The following is a 23,109-nucleotide window of genomic DNA, read 5'->3' as shown; positions in this document are numbered from 1 at the left end:
CTGTGAACACTACTGTTATCGCAAAAGGGCACAAAGGTTTGTCTTACATTTTCCAAAAAGCATCTTGATTACCCTCAAGACTTTTGGAGAAACATTCTGTGGACTGATGAGTAAAAAAATTGAACTTTTTGGAATGTGTGCAGCCCGTTACTCCTCAGGTCAAAATGGCACAGCATTTGACCAAATGAATGCCAATTGTAAAGCATGGGGGTGGGAGTGTGATGGTCTGCGGCTGGACCGGGACAACTCTCCGTGGTTGATGGAATTTTGATGCTTACAAGAAGATCCTGGAGGAGAATGTCCATCAGTTCTTGCCTTCAAACTCAAGCACTTATGGATCATGCAGCTGTTAATGATTCGAAACACATCAGAAAGTCTACCTGAATGGCTAAATGAAGATCCTGGAGTGTTCAAGGCAAAATCTGGATTTAATTCCTATTGTGAGGCTCCGATAGGGCCTCAAACAGGTAGTTCAAGATAGAAAGCCCTCCAATATTGCAGATTTGAAACCATTTTGCCAAGAAAAATATGTCCGCTGCGAGTGTGAAGGACTCATTACCAATTATTGTAAAAGTTTAGTTTCTGTTATCGCTGCCAAAGGTGGCCCAACTCGCTATTTTGTTCAGGGGCATATGCTTTTTCACATAGATCACCGAGGTTTGACATTTTTTGGGCAGTGTTCATTTGAGCTGTGAAAAGTGATGGGTCCCGGGGACTCGCATGCTCAAAAATCTATGGATCCCAACAAAGATCTATGGGTCCCCAAAATTTAGTCTTATCCAGGTTGAAATTGTAAATCGGCGACAAATATATAATATAAATCTATATATTCATTCAGTTCTAATCATCACACTTTATTGGTAATATAAAAGGAGTTATCACTTCAGATTTTTCAATTTGGTTTGCTGTCCCGCCACAGTTGTAATGCCTTCTCAAGGTGCAATCCATTATCATCCTCCTCATAGCGTAACCAGGAATATAATTGAGTCCATTTTGGCAGAAAAGTCCTTTTCTTGCTAAGAGTTTTCTTTTGTTTATTTTCTTTCGTCGAATCGTTAGCTTCAACACACGTGTTTTCCTTGCCTCCGCAATCTTCTGAAGAATTTCTCCGCCGCTTTGTCGTGCCGGAATTATTGCCGTTGTTACCACTTTCTGTGTTATGTTTCGACTTATTACCGACACTGAAGAAATTACCAATTTTGTGTTGATTTGCGCCTAATACTAACTGTTTTTCGGAGGCATACTTCTCTTTCACTCGACGACAAGGCCCACAACAATGACGTAATCTTGAAACGAGATCTCGTTTGCCGAGATCGGCGAAAACTCGAACCGCGAGACCAAAACAACAATGGCGGATCTGCCTGACGAAAACTTTGGAGTGCGGTAAATCTTTGTTAAAAATAAAAGTAATTGGGTAATAATGACAATTTTGTGTCAAAAAAGTTGCGTCCCAGGGACTCACTTTGATTTGAGACGATGCGTCCCCAGCAAAAATGATGCGTCTAGGACGCAGGGACGCGGGCAAACCAGAACACTGTTTGGGCGTTAGCAAATGTGCATTTTGTATTTCCTCAGGTTGTCTCTGTGTCATTTATAAAATTCGGTTTCTAATCTGAATCCTTTCTGAGTGATAAAAATGGAAAAAAACACCTAAATCGGGAAGGAGGCAAAATACTTTTTCACGGTACTGTCATCAAAGCCTTCCACAATCCGCAGTCGATTAAATGTAACTGTCTTTAACAGGCCCAACGGGACCGGAGTGCCAGTGTCCCCACGACGGGAAGTGGTACCTGGCCAATAACGGCAAGGACTGCATCCAAGACGACGGCAAGCGCTGCCAGGCCGATCAGTTTACCTGTCTCAATGGAAACTGTGTCAAAGCCACCTGGAAATGTGACGGCTTCAACGACTGCACCGATGGCTCGGATGAGTTGGAGAGAGTTTGTGGTGAGGGGGTTTTCTCATGACTTTGCTATGATTTTTTGGTAGCCGATAACAAAAATAGATTAAACTGTCAGGACCAGAACGGAATCAGGACCCAGTTGCGTAAGGTTTTCCACAAGTTTTATGGAAAGAAAGAGGAAGGGCTGCGCCCACGATCCGGTGTTCGCTGGACACGGGAAGCAAGTCGCTCTCGCACTCGGACTGTGATGACGAGGGATTGCGGTGTCAGGGACGGAAAAACTGGTCGGTAGAGCAGAGCGTGGTCGGAAACAAATCATAAGCCAGGACGGGAGAATAGACGTAGTAGGGATCAAAACAGGTCGAAGCCGGTGACAAACAGGAGCAAAAACGTGACTGGCGGGAGTCAGGGTCAAAATAGGCTTGCCTAGTAGAAACAGAGGTTCGCAGACGGACTGACAACAGGGGATTGACAGGGCAGGGCAGGGTTTAAATAGGGACAAGGAGCCAATCAGAGCGCCAAATGATCGGGCACAGGTGATTCCCATTGGTAATCATGACATGACTATAATCATCGATGGAGAATAGCTTGTGTTTTCGGAACATACAAGAAAAATTTCAAGTGAATATAAAAATGTATGTAATCAATAAAAAAAATAATAATAATAGAAATTACATGAAAACATAAAATTCGTATCTCCATTTTATAGTCATTTTTTTTTCGTTTCCTTTTTTAAAAAATTGGCAGATATCTTGATAAATAGATAACTTTAAAAAATAGCAAGCACAGAAAATTGAGTGAAATAAATATATATATATAAACCCCTTTTTTCCGTTCTTGCTGTGGAACATGCAGTCTTAGGATGAACTGATAGCCTAGATGGTAAGGCGCCCGCTTTGAGACTGGGAGGTCGGTGGTTCGCGCCCCGGCCGAGTCATTCCTAAGACTTAAAAAGTGGTCGGCGGCGCCCTCTGTTGGCTGCGGCTGCATCGGCTCGCTACAACGGGTCAGGTGCAATCGACATTTCGTTCTGTGTACATTGTTACACAGAATGACAATACAAGGAAATTATTATTATTATTATTATTATGTGGTGACAGGCCAATTGGTAGATAAGTAGAGACACAGATAACCATTTATGATTCAATCTATTTATTTTTATTTAATTTATTTTTATTTTAACTTATTTTATGAATCCAGATTTTCTTATGATAGGTTATAATCTAGGAGGAAAAAAATCTGGCAATTTTGTCGCGCCCAGAACATAGGGTAGACCCAATCGCGTAGCGTTTCTCACAAGTTTATTGAAATAGAGAGAGGAAGGGCAGTGCCCGCGATCCGGACTCGGACTGTGATCCGAATACGGAAGTGGTGGTGTCAGGGACGGAAAAACAGGTTGGTAGCTGGGACAGGGAGAGCAAAAACGTCGTCGGGGTCAGAAACAAGTCATAAGCCGGGACGGGAGAGCAGACTTGGTCGGGATCAAAACAGGTCGAAGCCGGTGACAAACGGGAGCAAAAAAAAGGCTTGCCTTGTAAAACCAGAGGTTCGCAGACGGACTGACAACAAGGGACTGACAGGACAGGGTTTAAATAGGGAAAGGGAGCCAATCAGAGCCCGCAGCGGTTGGCGCTAAATGAGCGGGCAAAAGTGATTCACATCGGTAATCATGACATTAATATGATCATGGATGGAGAATAGATTGTGTTTTCGGAATATACAAGAAAAAACTTAAGTGAAAATAAAATTGTTGGTAACAAATAAAAATGACTTTTCCAAAGTAATAGAAATTACATGAAAACCCCTTTTTCCGTTCTTGCTGTGGAACATGCAGTCTTAGGATAAACTGATGTGTTGACAAGCCAGTTGACTCCACACACAGACACACACATACTTTTCCTGGTGGTTCTCACCTTTGGGATTATGAATTTAATACTTTGCAACAATTGTTTTTTTTTTGTGATGAGTCGTCTTTTTGTGTCTCAAGTTGTGAAAAATTGGTAGATGACTAAAGACAAAGATAACCATTTATGATTCAATCCATATATTTTTCTCATCTCATCTCATCAGCTGCACCGCTTATCCTCACTAGGGTCACGGGGGTACTGGAGCCCATCCCAGCAATCATCGGGCAGTGGACAGGGGACACCCTGAACTGGTTGCCAGCCAATCACAGGGCTCCATATATTTGTATTTAATATATTTTTCTTTTAACTTATTTTAATGAATCCAGATTTCCTTATGATATTTTATAATTTAGGGGAAAAAAAATCAGACATATTGTTTTATCATGCAATCGTAGCTCTCATTTCATTTCATGCGCCTTATAGTCCGGTGTGCCTTAAATGTCCAAATATTTCACAAAAGCCTGCAGTTTTCGGATCAGGGAATGTCGTATGTGTGGCCTCTGCAGTCATTTGAGACTTTTTGGGATTAAGGGCTATATAAATCAATACGACTTGGCTTGAACAGTCTGCTTTTGAATATGCACATTATGAATCCGTGCACCTCATAGTGTCACGACCAGCACACAGGGTAGACCCAATCGCGTAACGTTTTCTCACAATTTTATTGAAAGAAAGAGGAAGGGCAGTGACCGCGATCCGATGCTCACTGGACGCGGGAAGCAAGTCGTTCTCGCACTCAGATTATGATCCAAATACGGAAGTGGATCTTCCGTAAAGAGCGATGGCGGTGTCATAGACGGAAAAACGGGTCGGTAGCCTGGACTGGGAGAGCAAAGCGGGGACGGAAACGAGTCATAACCCAAGACGAGAGAGTAGACGTAGTCGGGATCAAAAATGGGTCGTAAGCCGGGACGGGAGAGCAGACGTGGTCGGGATCCAAATAGGTCGAAGCCGGAGACAAACGGGAGCACAAACGGGACAGGCGGGAGTCAGGGTCGAAAAAGGCTTGCCTTGTATAATCAGAGGTTTGCAGACTGACTCACAACAGGGCACAGATAGGAGTGGGTTTAAATAGGGACAGGGAGCCAATCAGAGCACGCAAATGAGCGGGCATAGGTGATTCGCATCGGTAATCATGACACATAGTCCAGAAGCTGTATTTATTTATTTTTGTTTGTTTTTTATTTTTGACATTTATATTTATGTATATTAATCTTTATTCACATCTGTAATTTTGTAGGCTTGAAATTGTATTCGGGTATGTTATGTATTAAATTCACTCAGTCATTCCTTTATATTTTTGCCCCCAATAGCTTAATGTAACCAAGTTTACATTCTGTTTATCATGATGCCCATCCATTTAATTTCTAGTGCAAGAAATTGATTCAAGTACCGTAAATTCCGGACTATAGAGCGCACCTGATTATAAGCCGCATCCACCACATTTTAAGAGGAAAACCGATTTTGTACTTACACAAGCCGCACCTGTATATAAGCCGCGAGCGCCCACATTAAAAAATGTAACACAAACACAAAATTAACCCAAACCCGACTTTAAGTCCCGCGATTGAAACTGAATGTCCTTCTTAAAAGTACACAGTCCAAAAATCACAGCCGGCAAAATGAACGGAAAATGATACCGGTACTTAAGGTTTGATGCAGACCTGCAGAGTCCGGGTCCTGTTGAAAGTAATCCAAGGAAAAAAGTGTATATTTCCAAAGGTAAGGGTGGGAAGAATATATATCCACTATTGTCCGCCGCGTCCACAAACACTCACCTTTACCGGTCCCCACTTCCCGTCAGCCCGCGTTTTTTTCGCCCGTTCTGTTTTATTCACCCGGGCAAAATATATCAGAATAAGTGTCTGAATATAGATATATATAGAGTATGCAAATATAGAGTTGCAAATACATATTATACATGGTTACACATATTTACAAAGACGGTACACCGAAAGAGTTTTCAAAGCTTTAATAATAATAATATAATGTGCTTCATTTTGCTTTCGCTTTTAATATAGGTGTACGAAGTTTTTTAGCCCTTTTTTTTAATTTTTACACGTTCATGTTAGCGTAATCTTTCGTAGAAGATTACGATAACGCGAACGTACGATTAGCCTGGGTTAGCTTTATGTTTACGTTAAACATTCAAGGTAAACATTCAGAGTGTTGGAACAGATTAAAACAATTTACATTATTTTAAATGGAAAAAATGATTTCGGTGATCGAACAAATCGGTTTTCGAACAGGGTTCTGGAACAGATTATGGTCGAGAACCGAGGTTCCACTGTATGCACAAGCCAAGAAGTTGCAGTCTTCCTCGGCACATGTATTCCACCGGTCTAAATCTTACCTTTTGTACTCGAGCGCCGCTGGCGGCCGTTAGAAAAATGACATAAAATGGCTGCATCACTGAATTAGCCGCAGGGTTGAAAGTTAGGGAAAAAAGTAGCGGTTTATAGTCCGGAATTTACGGTAGATTCGATGCAGTATTTAGTTTTCAGATTTTCTCATTTCATTCCGTGAGTAAAGAAGGCCAAGTAGGACCCACTTTGCAAACACGCTCCTTTGTCTTTGTCTTCAGCTTACCATACCTGCTCAAGCAGTCAATTCACCTGCGACAACGGACGCTGCGTCCCGCTAAGCTATAGTTGCGACTACACCGACGATTGCGGCGACAACAGCGACGAAGACGGCTGCCCCTTCCCCACGTGCAACCCCGAAACCGAGTTCACCTGCAACAACGGCCGATGCATCAGTTCCGCTTTCGTTTGTGACGGCTTCAATGACTGCCGCGATAACGCCACCTCGGACGAAATAGACTGCCGTGAGTGCCTGCGGATCCCTTCTCCGATAACTCCGAAAAGAGATGAATGGCTTAGTTGTACTTCTGACCGTCTCCAGCCGATAGGGAGTGTCCTTCGGGCAAGGTCAAATGCGAAAACACCAACATCTGCATCTACCCCGATAACCTCTGCGACGGGTACAACAACTGTGGCGACAACAGCGACGAGAATCCTCTCTTTTGCGGTAAAGCCGTTCGTTCAAATGCGTTATTTCCGAGAGCTCTTTCCTGGCCTCTCAAGTTTGTTTGCTGGCAACAGCCGGTCGTACCTGCCCCCCTGACAAGTTCCGGTGCGACAGTGGGAAGTGTATCCCTCAAACATGGGTGTGCGATACCTACAATGACTGCGCCGATGGAACGGATGAGCCTCCTACGTGTGGTAAGCTAATTTGATGATGAATTTATTCTGAAAATAATGCCAATCGTAAGGCATGGTGGTGGGAGTGTGATGGTCTGGGGCCGCTTTTCTGCCTCAGGACCGGGACAAATCGCTGTGTTTGATGGAATGAATAATTGTGATGCTTACCAGAAGATCCTGAAGGAGAATGTCCAGTGTTCATTTTACCTGTGATGAGTCCCGGGGACTCGCATGCTCAAAAATCTATGGGTCCCAACATAGATCTATGGGTCCCCAAAATTAAGTCTTATCCAGGTTGAAATTGTAAATCGGTGACAAATATATAATAAAAATCTCTATATTCATTCAGTTTTAATCATCTCATCTCATCTCATTAGCTGCACCGCTTATCCTCAGTAGGGTCGCGGGGGTGCTGGAGCCCATCCCAGCAATCATCGGGCAGTGGGCAGGGGACACCCTGAACTGGTTGCCAGCCAATCGCAGGGCACACAGGAACAGACAGCTCGCTCGCTCATTCACACCTAGGGACAATTTGGACCAGACAATTCACCTGAAATGTATGTTTTTGGAATGTGGGAGGAAACCGGAGTACCCAGAGGAGACCCACGCAAGCACGGGGAGAGCATACAAACTCCGCTTGGGAAGTCCGCTAGCTGGATTTGAACCCACACAGGAGGTTCCTGAGACCTTATAACTGTGCCGCACACGCGCTAACCACTGCGCCACCGTGCTGCCCCAGTTTTAATCATCAAATTATGAATTCATTTTCTGCATCAAATTATTGTTGGTTATATACCGATTAAAGCGATAACCACAAACCTGTCTTTTTTTCATTTTCTCCTTTTATACTTCCTTTTTTTCTTAACTTCTTTATACAACATGCTCATTCGTAATATAATGCATCTAAATAAGTGAGCCGTTTGAGAGCCGGCTCTTGAATGAGTTGAGCCGAAAAAGCCGGTTCTCTAAAAAGAGACAGACTTTTCACCGCACAACTCGAGATCGGCGTGCAGACGAAAACTCAAACCGCGAGACCAAAACAACAATGGCGGATCTGCCTGACGAAAAGTTTGGAGTGCAGTAAATCTTTGACAAAAAAAAATGTAATCGGGTAATAATGACAATTTTGTGTCAAAAAATTTGCGTCCCGGGGCCGCACGTTGATTTGAGACTATGCGTACCCAGCGTCTAGGACGCAGGGACGCGGGCAAACCAGAACACTGAATGTCCATCAGTTCTTGCCTTCGGACATGCAAAGGACATTGCATTGGAGGCCAGTTCTTTATTTGAATATGATTGCACAGTTGTTCCTTGTTTTGACTATAAACTGTTTTGGAATGTGTGCAGCCCGTTACTCCTGGGGTCAACATGGCACCGCATTTACCCAAATGAAAACAATGCCAATCGTAAAGCATGGTGGTGGGAATGTGATGGTCTGGGGCTGCCTTTCTGTCTCAGGACCGTGACAACTCGCTGTGTTTGATGGAATAATTAATTTTGATGCTTACCAGAAGATCCTGAAGGAGAATGTCCATCAGTTCTTGCCTTCAAACATGCAAAGGACATTGCATTGGAGGCCAGTTCTTTATTTGAATATGATTGCGCAGTTGTTCCTTGTTTTGACTATAAACTGTTTACATTTTTGTCACGATCAGCCAATCACATTGCTGTTCTTTGATTTCCCTGTCCTTTAGGGTGTATTTTTTTTGATATTATAAAAGGGCTTTTAGAACAGGTTGGAATTTCCTATCAGAGGTTTGCGCTTCCATGTTCTCCTTGCAAGTTCATAATCCATTGATGTCTTCTCTCCTTATTTTAAGTTCTTACGAAACATTAAACTCATCAGGTTCTTAATTCTTTTGTTCTTTCAACAGAGCCTCAAGTGCATACTTGCGGCGTCGGATATTTCACTTGCACCGATGGAAACTGCATCCCTCACTACATGTTGTGTGACGGGAACAATGACTGCGGGGACAACAGCGACGAGGCTCCTGAGCTCCACTGTGGTCAGATATAATAATAAATAATAATGGTTATTCTTAATATTATAATATATATTATTCATATTAATTAATTGCTGTTGTTTGAAGAATAAAGGTGCACAAAAGGGTCCAATCGTGAGGCAAGATTTCACCTTTATTGTTATTAAATGCTATAAATAAGATTTATTTTTGTCATGAACCAGAACAGGATCAGGACCCAAACGCGTGTCGTTTCTTACACAAGTCTTTATTTTACGGGAAATGGGGAGTCATGCACGGTAGGCAGCAGTCTGGCGTGAAATGATAGGAAGCCAGAGGCCGACGAGATCGATACCAATTGCCCGAGTATATATCGGACAGACGGGGTTGATACCGGACAGAACAGACAGGATTGATAATGAAACAGGATATCGAAAATAAACAGGACAGAAATAGACAGGAACGAAACTGGAAACCGATATTAAACAGGACAAAATAAACGGGAACAATACCCGACACAAAATACCAACAGGAAACAGGACCGAATCAGAACCCACATCTTCCGGGGCAGAGGTTCATTGACGGGCTGAGAAAGGAAAAGTAAGAGCACTAAGCTTAAATAGACAATGAAACAGGATGTCGAAATAAAACAGGACGAACTAGACGGGAACGAAAACTGGAGAGAATAATAAACGGGACCAAAATAGAGGGGAACGAAACTAGACACCGATACTAAGCAGGACAAAAATAAACAGGATCAATGCCGGACAGGAAATGCCAACAGAAAACAGGACAGAGTCAAAACCCACGGACTGACAAAGGAAGAGTGAGAGCACTGAGCTTAAACAGACGGAAAGTCAATCTGTCAACAAGCCGCAGCTGGCGCCACTCAGGCGGGGCCAATTGGGTGCCATGGCAACCGTGACATTTTTAAAAAACAACAACATTGTACATCGATGTGTTTGGCACCGCAAAAAAAATCATTTTCCAATGGCAAATAACATTTTCTCATATAAAATAAATCTTGTTTTTTTATAATAATCCGTAAAAAATATCATTGAATTTTTAAACGCATTCCAAAATTGATGAATTTTCAATTTCGGGCCGTACATTCAGGACCAAAAAAGGAAGAGTCTGTTTCACCTCAAATACATTTTCAAACCAATCATAATAATAAATCAAGGTGCATCAATTTGAACTGTTACTATTTAAACCTTGCGACAGAAAATCGAAAAAAAACAGTTGATCTTAAAATGAATCCCTTTTATTGAGAAAAATACTGAATATTTTTTTATATATATTAAAAAAAAAAGGCTGTTCACAGTGTATAAACACTTTTACTGTGTAGAAAATAGTTTCAGTGAATGCCGTGGGCCGCCCAAAAATAATAAACGAGCCAAAAATGTCCGTCAGACCGTAGTTTTAACATCTATTCATCACATTTGACGGGAAATTCACCCCTGCTAGATTTGCTTGACATACATTCTTAGACAGGGTTGGGTAGGGTTACTTTAACTGGATTACTTTCAATTGCTTTTGGATTACTCCAATACCAAATATGCCAATAAAAGACAAAAGAAACTAAATATGAATAAAATGAATACATTTTGTGCAGGCTTGGGGAGTAACGGAATACATGGGATGGCAAAAATGATGTTGGCAAGCTGTTTGGATTGATTTTCATGTTGTTTCTGTCGCATTTTATGTTCGTTTTGCCGGAGATCAAAGCCAGGAGAGAAAGCTTACCACGTGTTGTGAGTCATCATTTGATTCCTATTGAGTTTCTTTTGTCTTTTATTAGCATATTTGGTATTGGAGTCATCCAAAAGTACTGTAATTGAAAGTAATCCAGTTAAAGTAACCCTACCCAACTCTGTTCTTAGACGACCGTTCTCTTTCACATGAAAGCTGTTTATTGATCCGGTTTCCCCACAGGCCAGCGTACGTGCAGCCCTAACCAGTTCACCTGCCCAACATGGCTGCCGGGTCACCCGCGCTGCGTGTCTTTAAATGACGTGTGCGACGGTGACAAAGACTGCGTCGATGCGGCCGACGAACTTCAAAACTGCCCCAATCGGACCTGCCACATGGATGAGTTCGCCTGCTCCAATGGCCTTTGCATTTATCTTCCTTTTCAGTGAGTAGAACCGTGCGCTCTTCACCTTCAATATATACCGAGTGAAGTGCAAAAAATAAGTTCTACTCACTATGAGTGAACTCGAGTGGTACCTCTACATACAAGGTGCTGTGGAATGCTCTCCCCCCTGAGATCTGTTCTGCAACCTCAGTGGAAATGTTTCAATCTAAGCTTAAAACACACTTCTACTCTATACCATATGAATAACCTATACTTTGCAACATCCTTTGCTGTCTGGTCATCCTGAAAGGGGGATACCACATGTGCGGTCCCTTCTCAAGGTCTCTTCATTTTCCTCATGTTGAGGTTTTTGAGTTTTTCCTTGCCCTCATGTTGGTTCCAGATCAGGGGATGGTGTAATAATAGTCTGAAATAATAGTCTGTGCAATAACCTGCGCAACCATTTGAGACTCTTTGTCATTAAGGGCTATACAAATAAAAGGGTGACACAACACACTCTTCTGTTCAATAACAGGGCCCGACAGCTTTCGCTGGTTTACCCCCGCTGCATCATAGAGGTGCCCTGTCCATCCCTTAGAACAGGTCTTAACATTCCACTATCCTTTTACAACACCTCTCCACTCATTCATATCACCAAAAAGAGCTCTAACTTCCACTATATTTAGACCTCTTTCCTGCAGTGCACTCATAACACTATCCATCCACGTCAATCGCGGCCTTCCTCTCGGTCTCCTTCCATTGACTTCTGCTCTGTAGATCCTCTTCAACATTCGCTCCTCATCCATCCTCTCCATGTGTCCAAACCAGCCGAGTACTCTCATATCCACACGCTTGCTCACTTTCACTTCTACTCCAGTTCTGTCTCTCACAATTTCATTTCTCAATCTATCCAATCTTGTCACTCCTAACATACTCCTCAAACACTTCATCTCAAAAACATTGAATTTCTTTCTCAAATCTGCGTTCAGGCTCCAAGTCTCTGCACCACACAACACCATCGGAAGAAGTTGAAAGCTTTAGGTACTTGGGTTGTGATGTGGCTGCAGTTGTTGGAATGGAGTGCGAGGTATTGCACAGAGTCAATCAAGGGAGCAAGGTTTTGGGTGCTCTGAGGAGAGTGATGAGTAACAAGAGTATGGATGTTAAGAGGGGACTGTATGAGAGTGTGATTCCAAAAGTATCTGAGTTAATCCTAACAAGCTATGGAACACGTCTTCCTGATCACTAAAAACACATTTAGACACTAATTAAACATGAAAGTACAATAATACGAAAAATAAGATGGGGTTACTGAAATTAAATGTGACTTCAAAATGATCCCTTACGATGGAGGTAGGTGTATGCGTGGTGCAGGAGGAATGGGGCGAGGGATGCAGAAGGAGTGATGGAGCATGAGAGACTGTTGATGATACGTAAGCAATTACAGTACAGACACTCCCCTACTTACAAAAAACGGTAGATACGATAATTTTTTTTGAGATGTCGACAAATGTAATGTGTGCACTTGTTTCCGAGGACAGTACTGTAGTGCATCTTTCCGCCACTAACGGCGTGTGGCGGCGCTGTGAGAGGTCACCCAGCATCCACCTCGAAGAAGAAATCCACTTCCTCTTCCTAGTTCGTGTGTAAATATTCTATACTGTATCTCCAGCGCGCTAAGAACTTTGACATTTTTATCGTTGAATATTTTGTGAATCTGTTCAATATGGTTGGTGTAAAGTGTAAAGAAGAGGCGTGTCGTTTCTTTTGAAATAAAAGTGGAATAAGAAAGCTTGATGCGGTTGAGAAAATGGTCGGAACGCTTTTTTTTTCGACCGCTTCCTTCCTCACTCTTGAAGCTCATCTTCCAAAAGTATGTTAAACTTAACTTTATTTATCTTTATTCAGCACATTATTTTATTATATATTTAGTTTTTAGTACAAAACAACACTGTTTACTTATACAAGCCTTAAACACACAAAATATAGCACTGAAGCAGCTTACGAATGATCGTCCGTAAGTAGGGCAGCGTCTGTACCCTTAAAATTAAAGTTACTGTAACTTTAAATGAACCTACACACAAACATTTCACAGCAAGATTTTTTATCTAACATCTATCTTTGAACTTCAACCCCATAGATTTTCCAAGGGAAACAATCTTGTTCCAGACCGTTTTGTAGGCGTGCTTGTAATCCTTGAAAATGCTTGAATTTTAATGTTTTGTTTTCAAGGATTAAAAAGTGCTTGAATTTTGGTTAAAGTGCTTGTAAATGCTTGAAATGGTTGCCATGTTTCTCGGACACTGCTTTTTGAGTGCTTAACTTTGCCATTGAATTTTTTGCATTTTCATTCTTTACCTCTTTTACGGTAGAGCAATATTTTCGTTCCAATCGAAAGTCTCGGTTCTAGAGGTGCTTGTATATAGAGGTATGACTATTAGATTAGCTCTCATAGAAGGATTTCAATAATCTTGCACCCCCTCAGTTGCGACCACGTAAACGACTGCGGGGACGGCAGCGACGAGCTGGGCTGCACTTACGACACCTGCAACAGTCACCAGTTCACCTGCGGCAACGGAGCCTGCATACCCGCTTCTTACACCTGCGACGGGGATAAGGACTGCCTGGACGGGTCCGACGAAGCACTCGACCTGTGCGTGACGCCCACACCCACCTGTGCCCCCAACCAGTACATGTGCAAGTCGGGAGAGTGCATCGACACACACGAGGTGTGCAACGGTGTGAAGGACTGCCCGGACAACAGCGACGAAAAGGGCTGCGGTGAGAAAAACACAACTATCTATCTATCTATCTATCGAGTCGTTTCTTTTGAAATAAAAGTGTAATAAGAAAGCTTAATGCGGTTGAGAAAATGGTCGAAACGATTTTTTTCGACCACTTTCTACCATGAAGGAGAAAGTCGCCTAGCTCTTGAAGCAGATCTTCTAAAATGAAGATAAACTGCTAAGACTGCTAGGATACAACATGAATCCATTCTGTGGGGGGATTGAAAGGTTTGAATAACACTTTCTTCCACATGTTTGGTGTGCCTCCCAGATATCTATCTATCTATCTATCTATCTATCTATCTATGCACTCACCTACCCACCTACCCATCCACCCACCTACCTACCTACCTACCTAACCAATAATCTCAAAAATCTATGGGTCCCAACAGAGATCTATGGGTCCCCAAAATTGAGTGTGCTCCAAGCCCTTACAAACTGTCGTATTGTCCCTTAAAAAATACAAAAAAATCTTTTTTTTTCCAAACATGATTATTTATGTAGTTTAACATGTTATATTGTACATGTGTTTTCTTATATCATATATATTGTTAATGAACATTTTGTTGTGAGACACCGAGTTGCTCGACATGAATGCGGTTTATTATAAAAAAAGTTCAAAAATGAAGTCGCTTGGACGTTCACTGTAGAATGAAAAAAACCATGCAAATATAACTAAGTAGAGACCAAAACAACAATGGCGGATCTGCCTGACGAAAAGTTTGGAGTGCGGTAAATCTGTGTTGAAAAATGATGCCGAAAATGAATTAATAATTTGATAATTAAAACTGAATAAATATATAGATTTATATTATATATTTGTCGCCGATTTACAACCGCTATAACACTAAATTTTGGGGAGCCATAGATCTCTGTTGGGACCCATATATTTTTGAGCATGCGAGTCCCCGGGACCCATCACTTTTCACAGCTCAAATGAAGACTGTATCTGTTCTGGTTCCGACATTTTTTGGCTGGTGCGACTTTTATTCTGGAGAGACTTATACGTTAGTGACTTCTAATCCGAAAAAAATGCATGAAAATTCAGCGGAAATCCTTTTTCTCTGTTCAGGAATCAACGAGTGCCTCTCACCTTCGGTCCACCAGTGCGCCCAGCTCTGCACCGACACGACTACCGGTTACTTCTGCTCCTGCAACGCCGGCTACCAGCTGATGCCCGACGGCAAAGCCTGCGAGGATTTGGACGAGTGCGTCGGCACTCCGTCCGTCTGCAGCCAGATCTGCGATAACACGGCCGGCTCTTATCACTGCAAATGCGCTCCGGGGTACCTGCGGGAACCCGACGGGCGCACCTGTCGCCAGAACAGCGGCATACAGCCTTACCTGCTGTACACCAACCGCTACTACATACGCAACTTGACCACCGATGGATCTCACTTGAGCGTATTTCTGCGGGGGCTCTCCAACGCGGTGGCGTTGGATTTCGACTATTCGGAGAAGAGGCTTTATTGGTACGACGCAGGAGTGGGAAAGATGGAGAGGATGCGTTTCGATGGGACCGACAGGGAGGTGGTGGTGGAGGACGACATAGTGGGTACAGAGGGAATGGCGCTCGATTGGGTGGGCAGGTGAGTCGACCGGAAGGTTAGAGGATATGACAAAATAAATACAGTATTTTCCTCATTATAAGGCGCACCCCCAAAAAAGTCTGGCGTGAAATGATAGGAAGCCAGAGGCCGACGAGATCGATACCAACTGCCCGAGTAGATATCGGACAGATGGGGTTGATACCGGACAGGACAGACAGGATAGCTAATAGAATAGAATGGAATATACCTTAATTGTCATTGTTACAACATAGGATATATTGTGACAACGAAATTGGACGTGGCACTCCAGCTCCACATTTTACAGTGAGGATAAGGAAAACAAAGAGATAAAGGAACAAAGAAGATGTTTTAACTGTCTTTGTTGTATAGAATGAAACAGGATATCGAAAATAAACAGGACAGGAATAGACAGGAACGAAACTGGAAACCGATATTAAACAGGACCAAATAAACAGGAACAATACCCGACAGGAAATACCAACAGGAAACAGGACCGAATCAGAACCCAGGTCTTGCGGGGCAGAGGTTCATTGTCGGGCTGACAAAAGAAAAGTGAGAGCACTGAGCTTGAATAGACAATGAAGTAGGATATCGAAATAAAACAAGATATCAAAATTAAACACGACAAACTAGACGGGAACAAAACTGGAAATTGATATAAAACAACGGAACAGACAGGATTGATATCAAAACAGGATATTGAAATTAAACAGGACAAGCAAGACGGGAACGAAACAGGAAACCGAAATTAAACAGGACAAACTGGAGAGAATAATAAACAGGACCAAAATAGAGGGGAACGAAACTAGACACCGATATTAAGCAGGACAAAAATAAACGGGATCAATGCCGGACAGGAAATGCCGACAGGAAACAGGACAGAGTCAAAACCCACTTACTGACAAAGGAAGAGTGAGAGCACTGAGCTTAAACAGACAGAAAGCCAATCTGTCAACAAGCCGCAGCTGGCGCCACACAGGCGGGGCCGATTGGGCGCCATGGCACCCGTGACAATTTTTAAAAAAACAACATTGTACATCGAAGATATATTTATCATATAAAAGTGCAATGGACCATAAGGCGCTTGCGGCGGCAGTGGCTTAGGAGGTACAGCGCTCGTCTTGGGATCAAGAGATCGCTGTTCGAATCCCGGCTCCTCCGTGTTACATCTCGAAGTGTCCTTGGGTAAGACACTGAACCCCTAATACCCCCAATATGCAGGTTAGCGCCTTAAATGGCTGCACGGCCGCTATTGGGAAATGTGAAGCACACTGTAAAGCGCTTCGGGAAGTCTTGACTTGAAAAGCGTTATATAAATGCAGATCATTTCATTTTTCGTTTCAATTAAAACTACGTGTTGTTAGAGACCAGGAACGGAGACAGGACCCACTTGCGTTCGTTTTACTCAGTTTTATTGAGAAGGAGGAAAGGGCTTGCACCCTTGATCCGATGATCGTTGGTCACATGTAGCAGATCGCTCGTGGCGAGCGAAGGCAGTGTCGAGAGCGAGGGAAGAACAGATCGATGGCCGGGACGGTGGAGGAAAAACGTAATCGAGTTCAGAAAAGGGGTCGGAGCTGGGAATCAAACAGGAATCAGGAAAGGAGAAAGTCGGAGTCGAAAAGGCTTGCCTAGCAGGAGCTGAGGTTGGTAGACGGACTGACAACGGGTGACAGGAAGACATGGGGTTAATAAGAGATAAGCAGGCAATCAGTGTCCGAGGCAGTTGCCGCCAACGGAGCAGACTCAGGTGTCCCGCATCAGAAATCCAGACACTTGTAAAAGCTACTTTATCTATTTGTGTATAAAGCACTCCATTTTGGTGCAACCGTTGCACAATTTTATACGCCTACGGTAGCAAAATTCCTCAGTATTGTCACACGCCGCTGCCTGTCAAGGCCGATCTCCGGCACATTTTTGAAGAACAGGATGACGCTTTACAATGTAGGGGCTGTATCTGAGTCAGATCAGGAGGTTTTCACCACGACTGTTAACCATGGAAAGCAGTACTGTTTTATGTGGGGGAGCAAACCCCTACCCAAAAGCTGGCCTGGAGAGGGATGGGCGTGGCCAGGCTGTACTTGCCCAGGACACACCACAATACGTGAGGTACCAACGATCCTAGTGGTTAAGGCATCCGTGAACCGTGATATATTATTGCAATAACACCAGTCTAAGATTGTTGCCGATCTAATTCGCAAAGAATCGTATGCATTGGAAATCAAAGCCAAGTAGAGAACACCGAAACCTAACTGCAGATGACGTATAAAAAGGCATTCGATTTTATCTCATTATCTCGCTATTTTTGCTCACGTGCCAGAAATGAAGGTTCGAGAAAACAAAGTTGCCCTGAAAGATATAAATGATCACAAAAGAGCATGACGAAGTAAACAACTCTTTGGTGTATCCGATGACGAATTATTGATATCTTTCAAGACGACTTTCTGTTTTCTCCATTCTCTGACCTGTGTTTCTGGCACCATGAGTAAAAATAGTGTGATAATGAGATCAAATGTCATGCCTTTACCACTAGTGATTTTGGTCAGCAATATTTTTCAAATGATCATCCGGTAATATGCCGTAAAACCTTGTGTAATAACGTAAAGGAAGAAATATTGGATACATTTTCAATTTTATCCAGCAGTTTTTGCGCCATATAAGGCACCCTGGGTTAAAAGGTTCACTTTAAATTTCTGCTCAATTTGGGATTTCCAGATGCGCCTTAAATCTGGAAAATACGGTACTTAAAAAAATGTTCAAATAGGGAAAATCGAATCCTAGCGAATTGGTTGTATGATGTACAGGAAATTGTACTGGGTGGATGGTTACTATGGCTCAATTCACGTGATGGAGCTGGACGGGCGCTACAGGAAGAAGCTAATCTCTGGTCACTTCACCAAGGGAAACCATACGTACACCGTGAGCCGACCGAGGGCCGTGGCTGTCAACCCTAAACATGGGTACGAGATCCCCAAAATCACAGAATGTTTTCTTGTTTTTTTACCCAAACATGTGCTGTCCCTTCACAGGTGGTTGTACTGGACCGATTGGGCAGACACTCCCTATATCGGCAGAGCAGGCATGGACGGAAGCAACGTCAGCGCCATCGTCACAGCCAAGCTGGAGTGGCCCAGTGCTCTCACCATAGACTACACCACCAATAAGATTTTCTTTGCTGACGCCCACCTTAACTTTCTCGAGTGAGTTCAAATTTGCACTACCGTAAATTCCGGACTATAAGCCGCTACTTTTTTCCCTAACTTTCAACCCTGCGGCTTATTCGGTGATGCGGCCAATTTATGTCATTAAAATATGTAACACAATCATGAAATGAATCCAATTCCTACTCTGAGTCCCGCGATTTTAACTTAACATGAAGTACACAGTTCAAAAACCACAGCCGGTAAAATGAACACAAAATGATACCGGTACTTAAGATTTGATGCAGGCCTGCAGAGTCCGGGTCCCGTTAAAAGTAATCCAAGGAAAAAAAGTGTATTTTTCTAAAGGTAAGGTGGGAAAAATATATATCCACTAGTGTCTGCCGTGTCCACAAACACTCACCTTTACCGGTCCCCACTTCCCGTCTGTTACGCCCCTTCTTTTTAATTGGTCAGTGCAAGACTTATAAGTGTCCAAAATAAATACAAATGAATACATTACAAAAATATACAGTTGCAAATACACATTATACATGGTTACACATATTTTCAAAGAAAGACGGTACACCGAGAGAGTTTTCAAAGCTTTAATAGTAATATTATAACTTCCTAACCTTCCTATCTATAACATCCCAAACCGTGCCTGTGAAGGGTAGCAAAACGCTACTAAGAACACGCTTGCAAAACATTTAGCGGGGCTGTTAAAAAAACATACCGTACATATAGAAGTTACGGTAAACTGTTCTCATCTTCCTCCCTATGACTGACGTCATCAAAGTTGTCCTCCTTTGGTGTGGGAAAGAGACTTTGTCTTACAGACTACGTCCCACGCTCCCTTATTCAAAAACATGCTAGCAACACGCTCGCAAGGTAAAGTTTGCGTGCAGTAGCTCTGATTCCTCCTTCGGACTGCTCTATTGCGTTTAGCTTGTAAGCTGCGTCATGTGCCTTGAACTCGAGCGCCGCTGGCGGCTGTTAGAAAAATTACATAAATTGGCCGCATCACTGAATAAGCCGCAGGGTTGAACGTTTGGCAAAAAAGTAGCGGCTTATAGTCCGGAATTTACGGTATTTGTATTTATTTTAGACACTTATTCTGATATGTTTTGCACGGGTGAACGAAAAAGGAGGGGCGGAACAAACGGGGGGTGCAGAGTTTAAGTGGTGACCGCTAAAGGTGAGGGACAGACAAGGAAAGAAGAGGGGGTAAAAAGTTGGTTAAAGAAAAAGGAGTTGCGTGAGTAAATGTCTTCATCTGATATAATTTTCCCACCCTTACCTTTGGAAATATACACTTTTTTCCTTGGATTACTTTCAACGGGACCCGGACTCTGCAGGTCTGCATCAAACCTTGAATACCGGTATCATTTTCCGTTCATTTTGCTGGTTGTGATTTTTGGACTGTGGAGTTTAATGAAGCACATTTAGTTACAATCGCGGCACTTGAAGTCGGGTTGGGGTTAATTTTGTTTTTGTGTTACATTTTTTTAATGTGGGCGCATGCAGCTTATATACAGGTGCGGCTTGTGTAAGTACAAAATCGGTTTTCCTCTTACAATGTGGTGGGTGCGGCTTATAATCAGGTGCGCTCTATAGTCCGGAATTTACGGTATTTTGTTAAGTCGAGCAGAATTCTCACTCTCAACTCTTCACAGCTTTGCAGACATGGATGGCAAGAACCGGCATCGGGCCATGGCTGGCACACTACCACACGTTTTTGCCATGTCCCTTTTTGAAGACTTCCTTTACTGGACGGATTGGAATACACACTCGGTGGAAAAGGCTCACAAGTACACGGGTGAAGGACGCAAGGTCATGGGCAACAACACGCACAGACCGTATGATCTTCATGTGGTCCATCCCTACAGACAACCACAAAGTACACTACTTTCTCTGTCTGGATTTATGTCCTCCAACTTCACTACAGCGGAGGATCTCCTGATTTTACAGGCGAAAACCCGTGCTCGTCCCACACCTTGACCTGCAGCCATCTGTGTTTGATCGCACCCGGTGGGCAGCGTGCTAAATGCGAGTGTCCGGATCACTTCATTGGTATCTCTCTGGGCTTCAAGATCCAATGTGTTGCAGACTGCTCCAGCACCCAGTTCCGCTGCGGAGACAACGAGAGGTTTGCTGAACCGCTTCAATATATCCAGGCAATGTGTTATTCATACAGGGAGTCCAAATACCTGGACGTGCACATTTCCAAAGACCTCCCCTGGTCTGCCAAAACCAGAGCTGTGGTAGGAAAGGACCAGCAGCGGTTCATTTCCTTAGAGTGCTGAAGGATTTTATACATTTGACTATAAAAGATTTTATACGATTGAATCCAAGTTACATTTATTGAGTGCAATGAAGATTTTCACCGAGTAGGCTTAAGTTCAATGACAGGTCAGGCTGATCCGAATGCGGAATGTTTTGTCTAGTCGTGTTGATAACAGGACTCTGACGCAGGACGGCAGGCATTGTTTGGAGAAGTTGTTTTGGTGGGTCAAAACAGGTTTACAAACATTTCCTTCCCCAGAGCCATCACTGCATTAACAAGCACACAAGACTGTAAAAAAGTAATATAAATCGTGTGTATGGAGAGAGAGAACTAGATAACCAAAGAGAGATAGAGAGGGCTAGATAACTAGAGGATTAGAGAGATTAGAGAAACAGAGAGGTAGAGAGAGCTAGATTGCCATAGTGAGACAGCTTGATAACTAGAGGGAGAGGCAGCTAGGGGAGGAAAGAGAAAGTGCTAGATAGAAAATATCCTGTAAATATTGCCCATCTCCCCAATATTCTTTGTACAGTATATCCAGACTGAGGAAATAATTTTTTCCTCATGCCTTGAGGCTCTTTAACTCCACCCGGGGAGTAAAATCCCACATTAAACCCCACCCCCACATTTGCATATTACCCTATTTTTATTACAGTGTGTATTTTCCGCAGAACTATTTACTCTATAGCAAAATGTTATATTGGGTATTTTTGTATTCTATATCTTTATTATTTTATTTTTCTACACAAGGATACTGCTGGAAGTGTGAATTTCCCTACGGGGATGAATAAAATATCTATTTATCTATCTCTCTATCTCTACAGTATCTATCCATCTATCTCTACATTATCTATCTCTATCTATCTATCTCTACAGTCTGTATCTATCTATCTCTACAGTATCTACAGTATCTATCTATCTATCTATCTATCTATCTATTCTTCTTCTAGTCTTTATTACATGTTTATCCTAGAGCAGAGAACCTTTTTGACTCAAAGAGCCATAAAAGCAAAATATATTCATTTTATTTTGGGAAAAAGACACACAATATATTATGAGACAAATTGACTAAATTGCTAAACCCGCGCCCCATACAAAAGCTTAGTCTTCAGCACATTTATTTTTGATGATTTGATCAAAATTATGAAAAGAGAATAATGCCAGAGCCCGTGTCCCAAAATCAACAAACCTACCACATTAAACTTGTCTCTTTCTTGCAATGACTCAAGATCGGTTAAACTCATTTTGACCCTTTTTTTCCATACATATTGGTTTCAAAACCAGATGCAAGCAGTTATTTTGTAAAAATGTCCCAAAATTCTGCAAACAGGGAGCCTTATGTGGTTACCTTTGGCGCAGACAGAGTAGGGCGAGAGATGGGAGGGAGTGCTTGCACTTTTTGTATAGCTCCACCCATCCCTCCCACTCACCCAATCAAATAACTTTAAGTTCTCTTCCGGTGTTTTGTCGTATTTACAGTTTGTTCTGTGGATTCTACATAAGGTATCTGAACACTGAACACAGATCATATAGTGAGCTTTTATATAAAGGATTCTTTAGCGATGTACAGCTTGACTGTAAATTGTAGTGAAAAACGTACCCTATATATTCTGCGAAGTACTGCTTCGTAATTCAGCTTTGGTTTGGCTTTGCGTGTATCTGAACAGGATTAATGGCTCAAGTTTTGAAGGAGATGGAGAAAATTGCATGCAATCAAATTTGTCTCTGAGCCACAGGTACTCATAGAAAGAGCCAGAGGTTCCCGACCCCTGTCCTAGAGTGTCGCGTCAAATCCTGTTGTAAACAATGTATATTACGTTGTAATCAATGTCACAAAAAGTCAATTCAATTCCATTTTTTTGGTGTTGGCAGATGTATCCCAATATGGTGGAAATGTGACGGGCAGCAAGACTGCGGGGACGGCTCAGACGAACCTCAAACCTGCCCGACTCGCTACTGTCCCATCGGTCGCTTCCAATGCCGGGACGGAAACTGCACGTATCCCGGCTTCCTCTGTGACGCTCACCCCGATTGTCCTGACGGTTCAGACGAAGACGCCGCTCTCTGTAGTACGTCCAGAGGCGCCAATTTTCAGGGATACGTGTTTTTTTTTTGTGTCACGAGCAGTGTTCCCTCTTAAGCTGCGCAATTGCGCACTGCTCGCACATTCTCAGCGCACAAGAAAATCTAGCCAGCGCACAAAAATCAGGGCTCAAAATTACTAATTAAGAAGCGATTTAAGTCAAAGTTACAGTGCATGAAGGTAAAATTACA

At 42.8% G+C, this 23,109-nt stretch overlaps 1 protein-coding gene across 1 annotated transcript in view; it reads left to right on the top strand.

Moving 5' to 3' along the window:
- lrp2b (low density lipoprotein receptor-related protein 2b) overlaps nt 1-23,109 on the top strand; it is a 134,054-nt gene that overhangs the window by 71,385 nt on the left and 39,560 nt on the right. The window contains exons 44-56 of the mRNA XM_088322929.1: nt 1,744-1,947; nt 6,395-6,637; nt 6,715-6,840; nt 6,915-7,034; nt 8,888-9,019; nt 10,910-11,111; nt 13,537-13,832; nt 14,910-15,426; nt 18,213-18,368; nt 18,438-18,608; nt 20,225-20,448; nt 20,520-20,697; nt 22,708-22,904. Of these exons, the coding sequence (XP_088179055.1) occupies nt 1,744-1,947; nt 6,395-6,637; nt 6,715-6,840; nt 6,915-7,034; nt 8,888-9,019; nt 10,910-11,111; nt 13,537-13,832; nt 14,910-15,426; nt 18,213-18,368; nt 18,438-18,608; nt 20,225-20,448; nt 20,520-20,697; nt 22,708-22,904 (2,766 nt within the window). The remainder of the gene's footprint in view (nt 1-1,743; nt 1,948-6,394; nt 6,638-6,714; nt 6,841-6,914; nt 7,035-8,887; nt 9,020-10,909; nt 11,112-13,536; nt 13,833-14,909; nt 15,427-18,212; nt 18,369-18,437; nt 18,609-20,224; nt 20,449-20,519; nt 20,698-22,707; nt 22,905-23,109) is intronic.

This window comes from Urocampus carinirostris, chromosome 19, assembly GCF_059441175.1.
Source record: "Urocampus carinirostris isolate Australia breed hairy pipefish chromosome 19, RoL_Ucar_1.0, whole genome shotgun sequence".
Taxonomy (NCBI): Eukaryota; Metazoa; Chordata; class Actinopteri; order Syngnathiformes; family Syngnathidae; genus Urocampus; species Urocampus carinirostris.
Note: the sequence above shows the minus strand (reverse complement) of the source record. Positions and strands in the feature narration are given on the sequence as shown.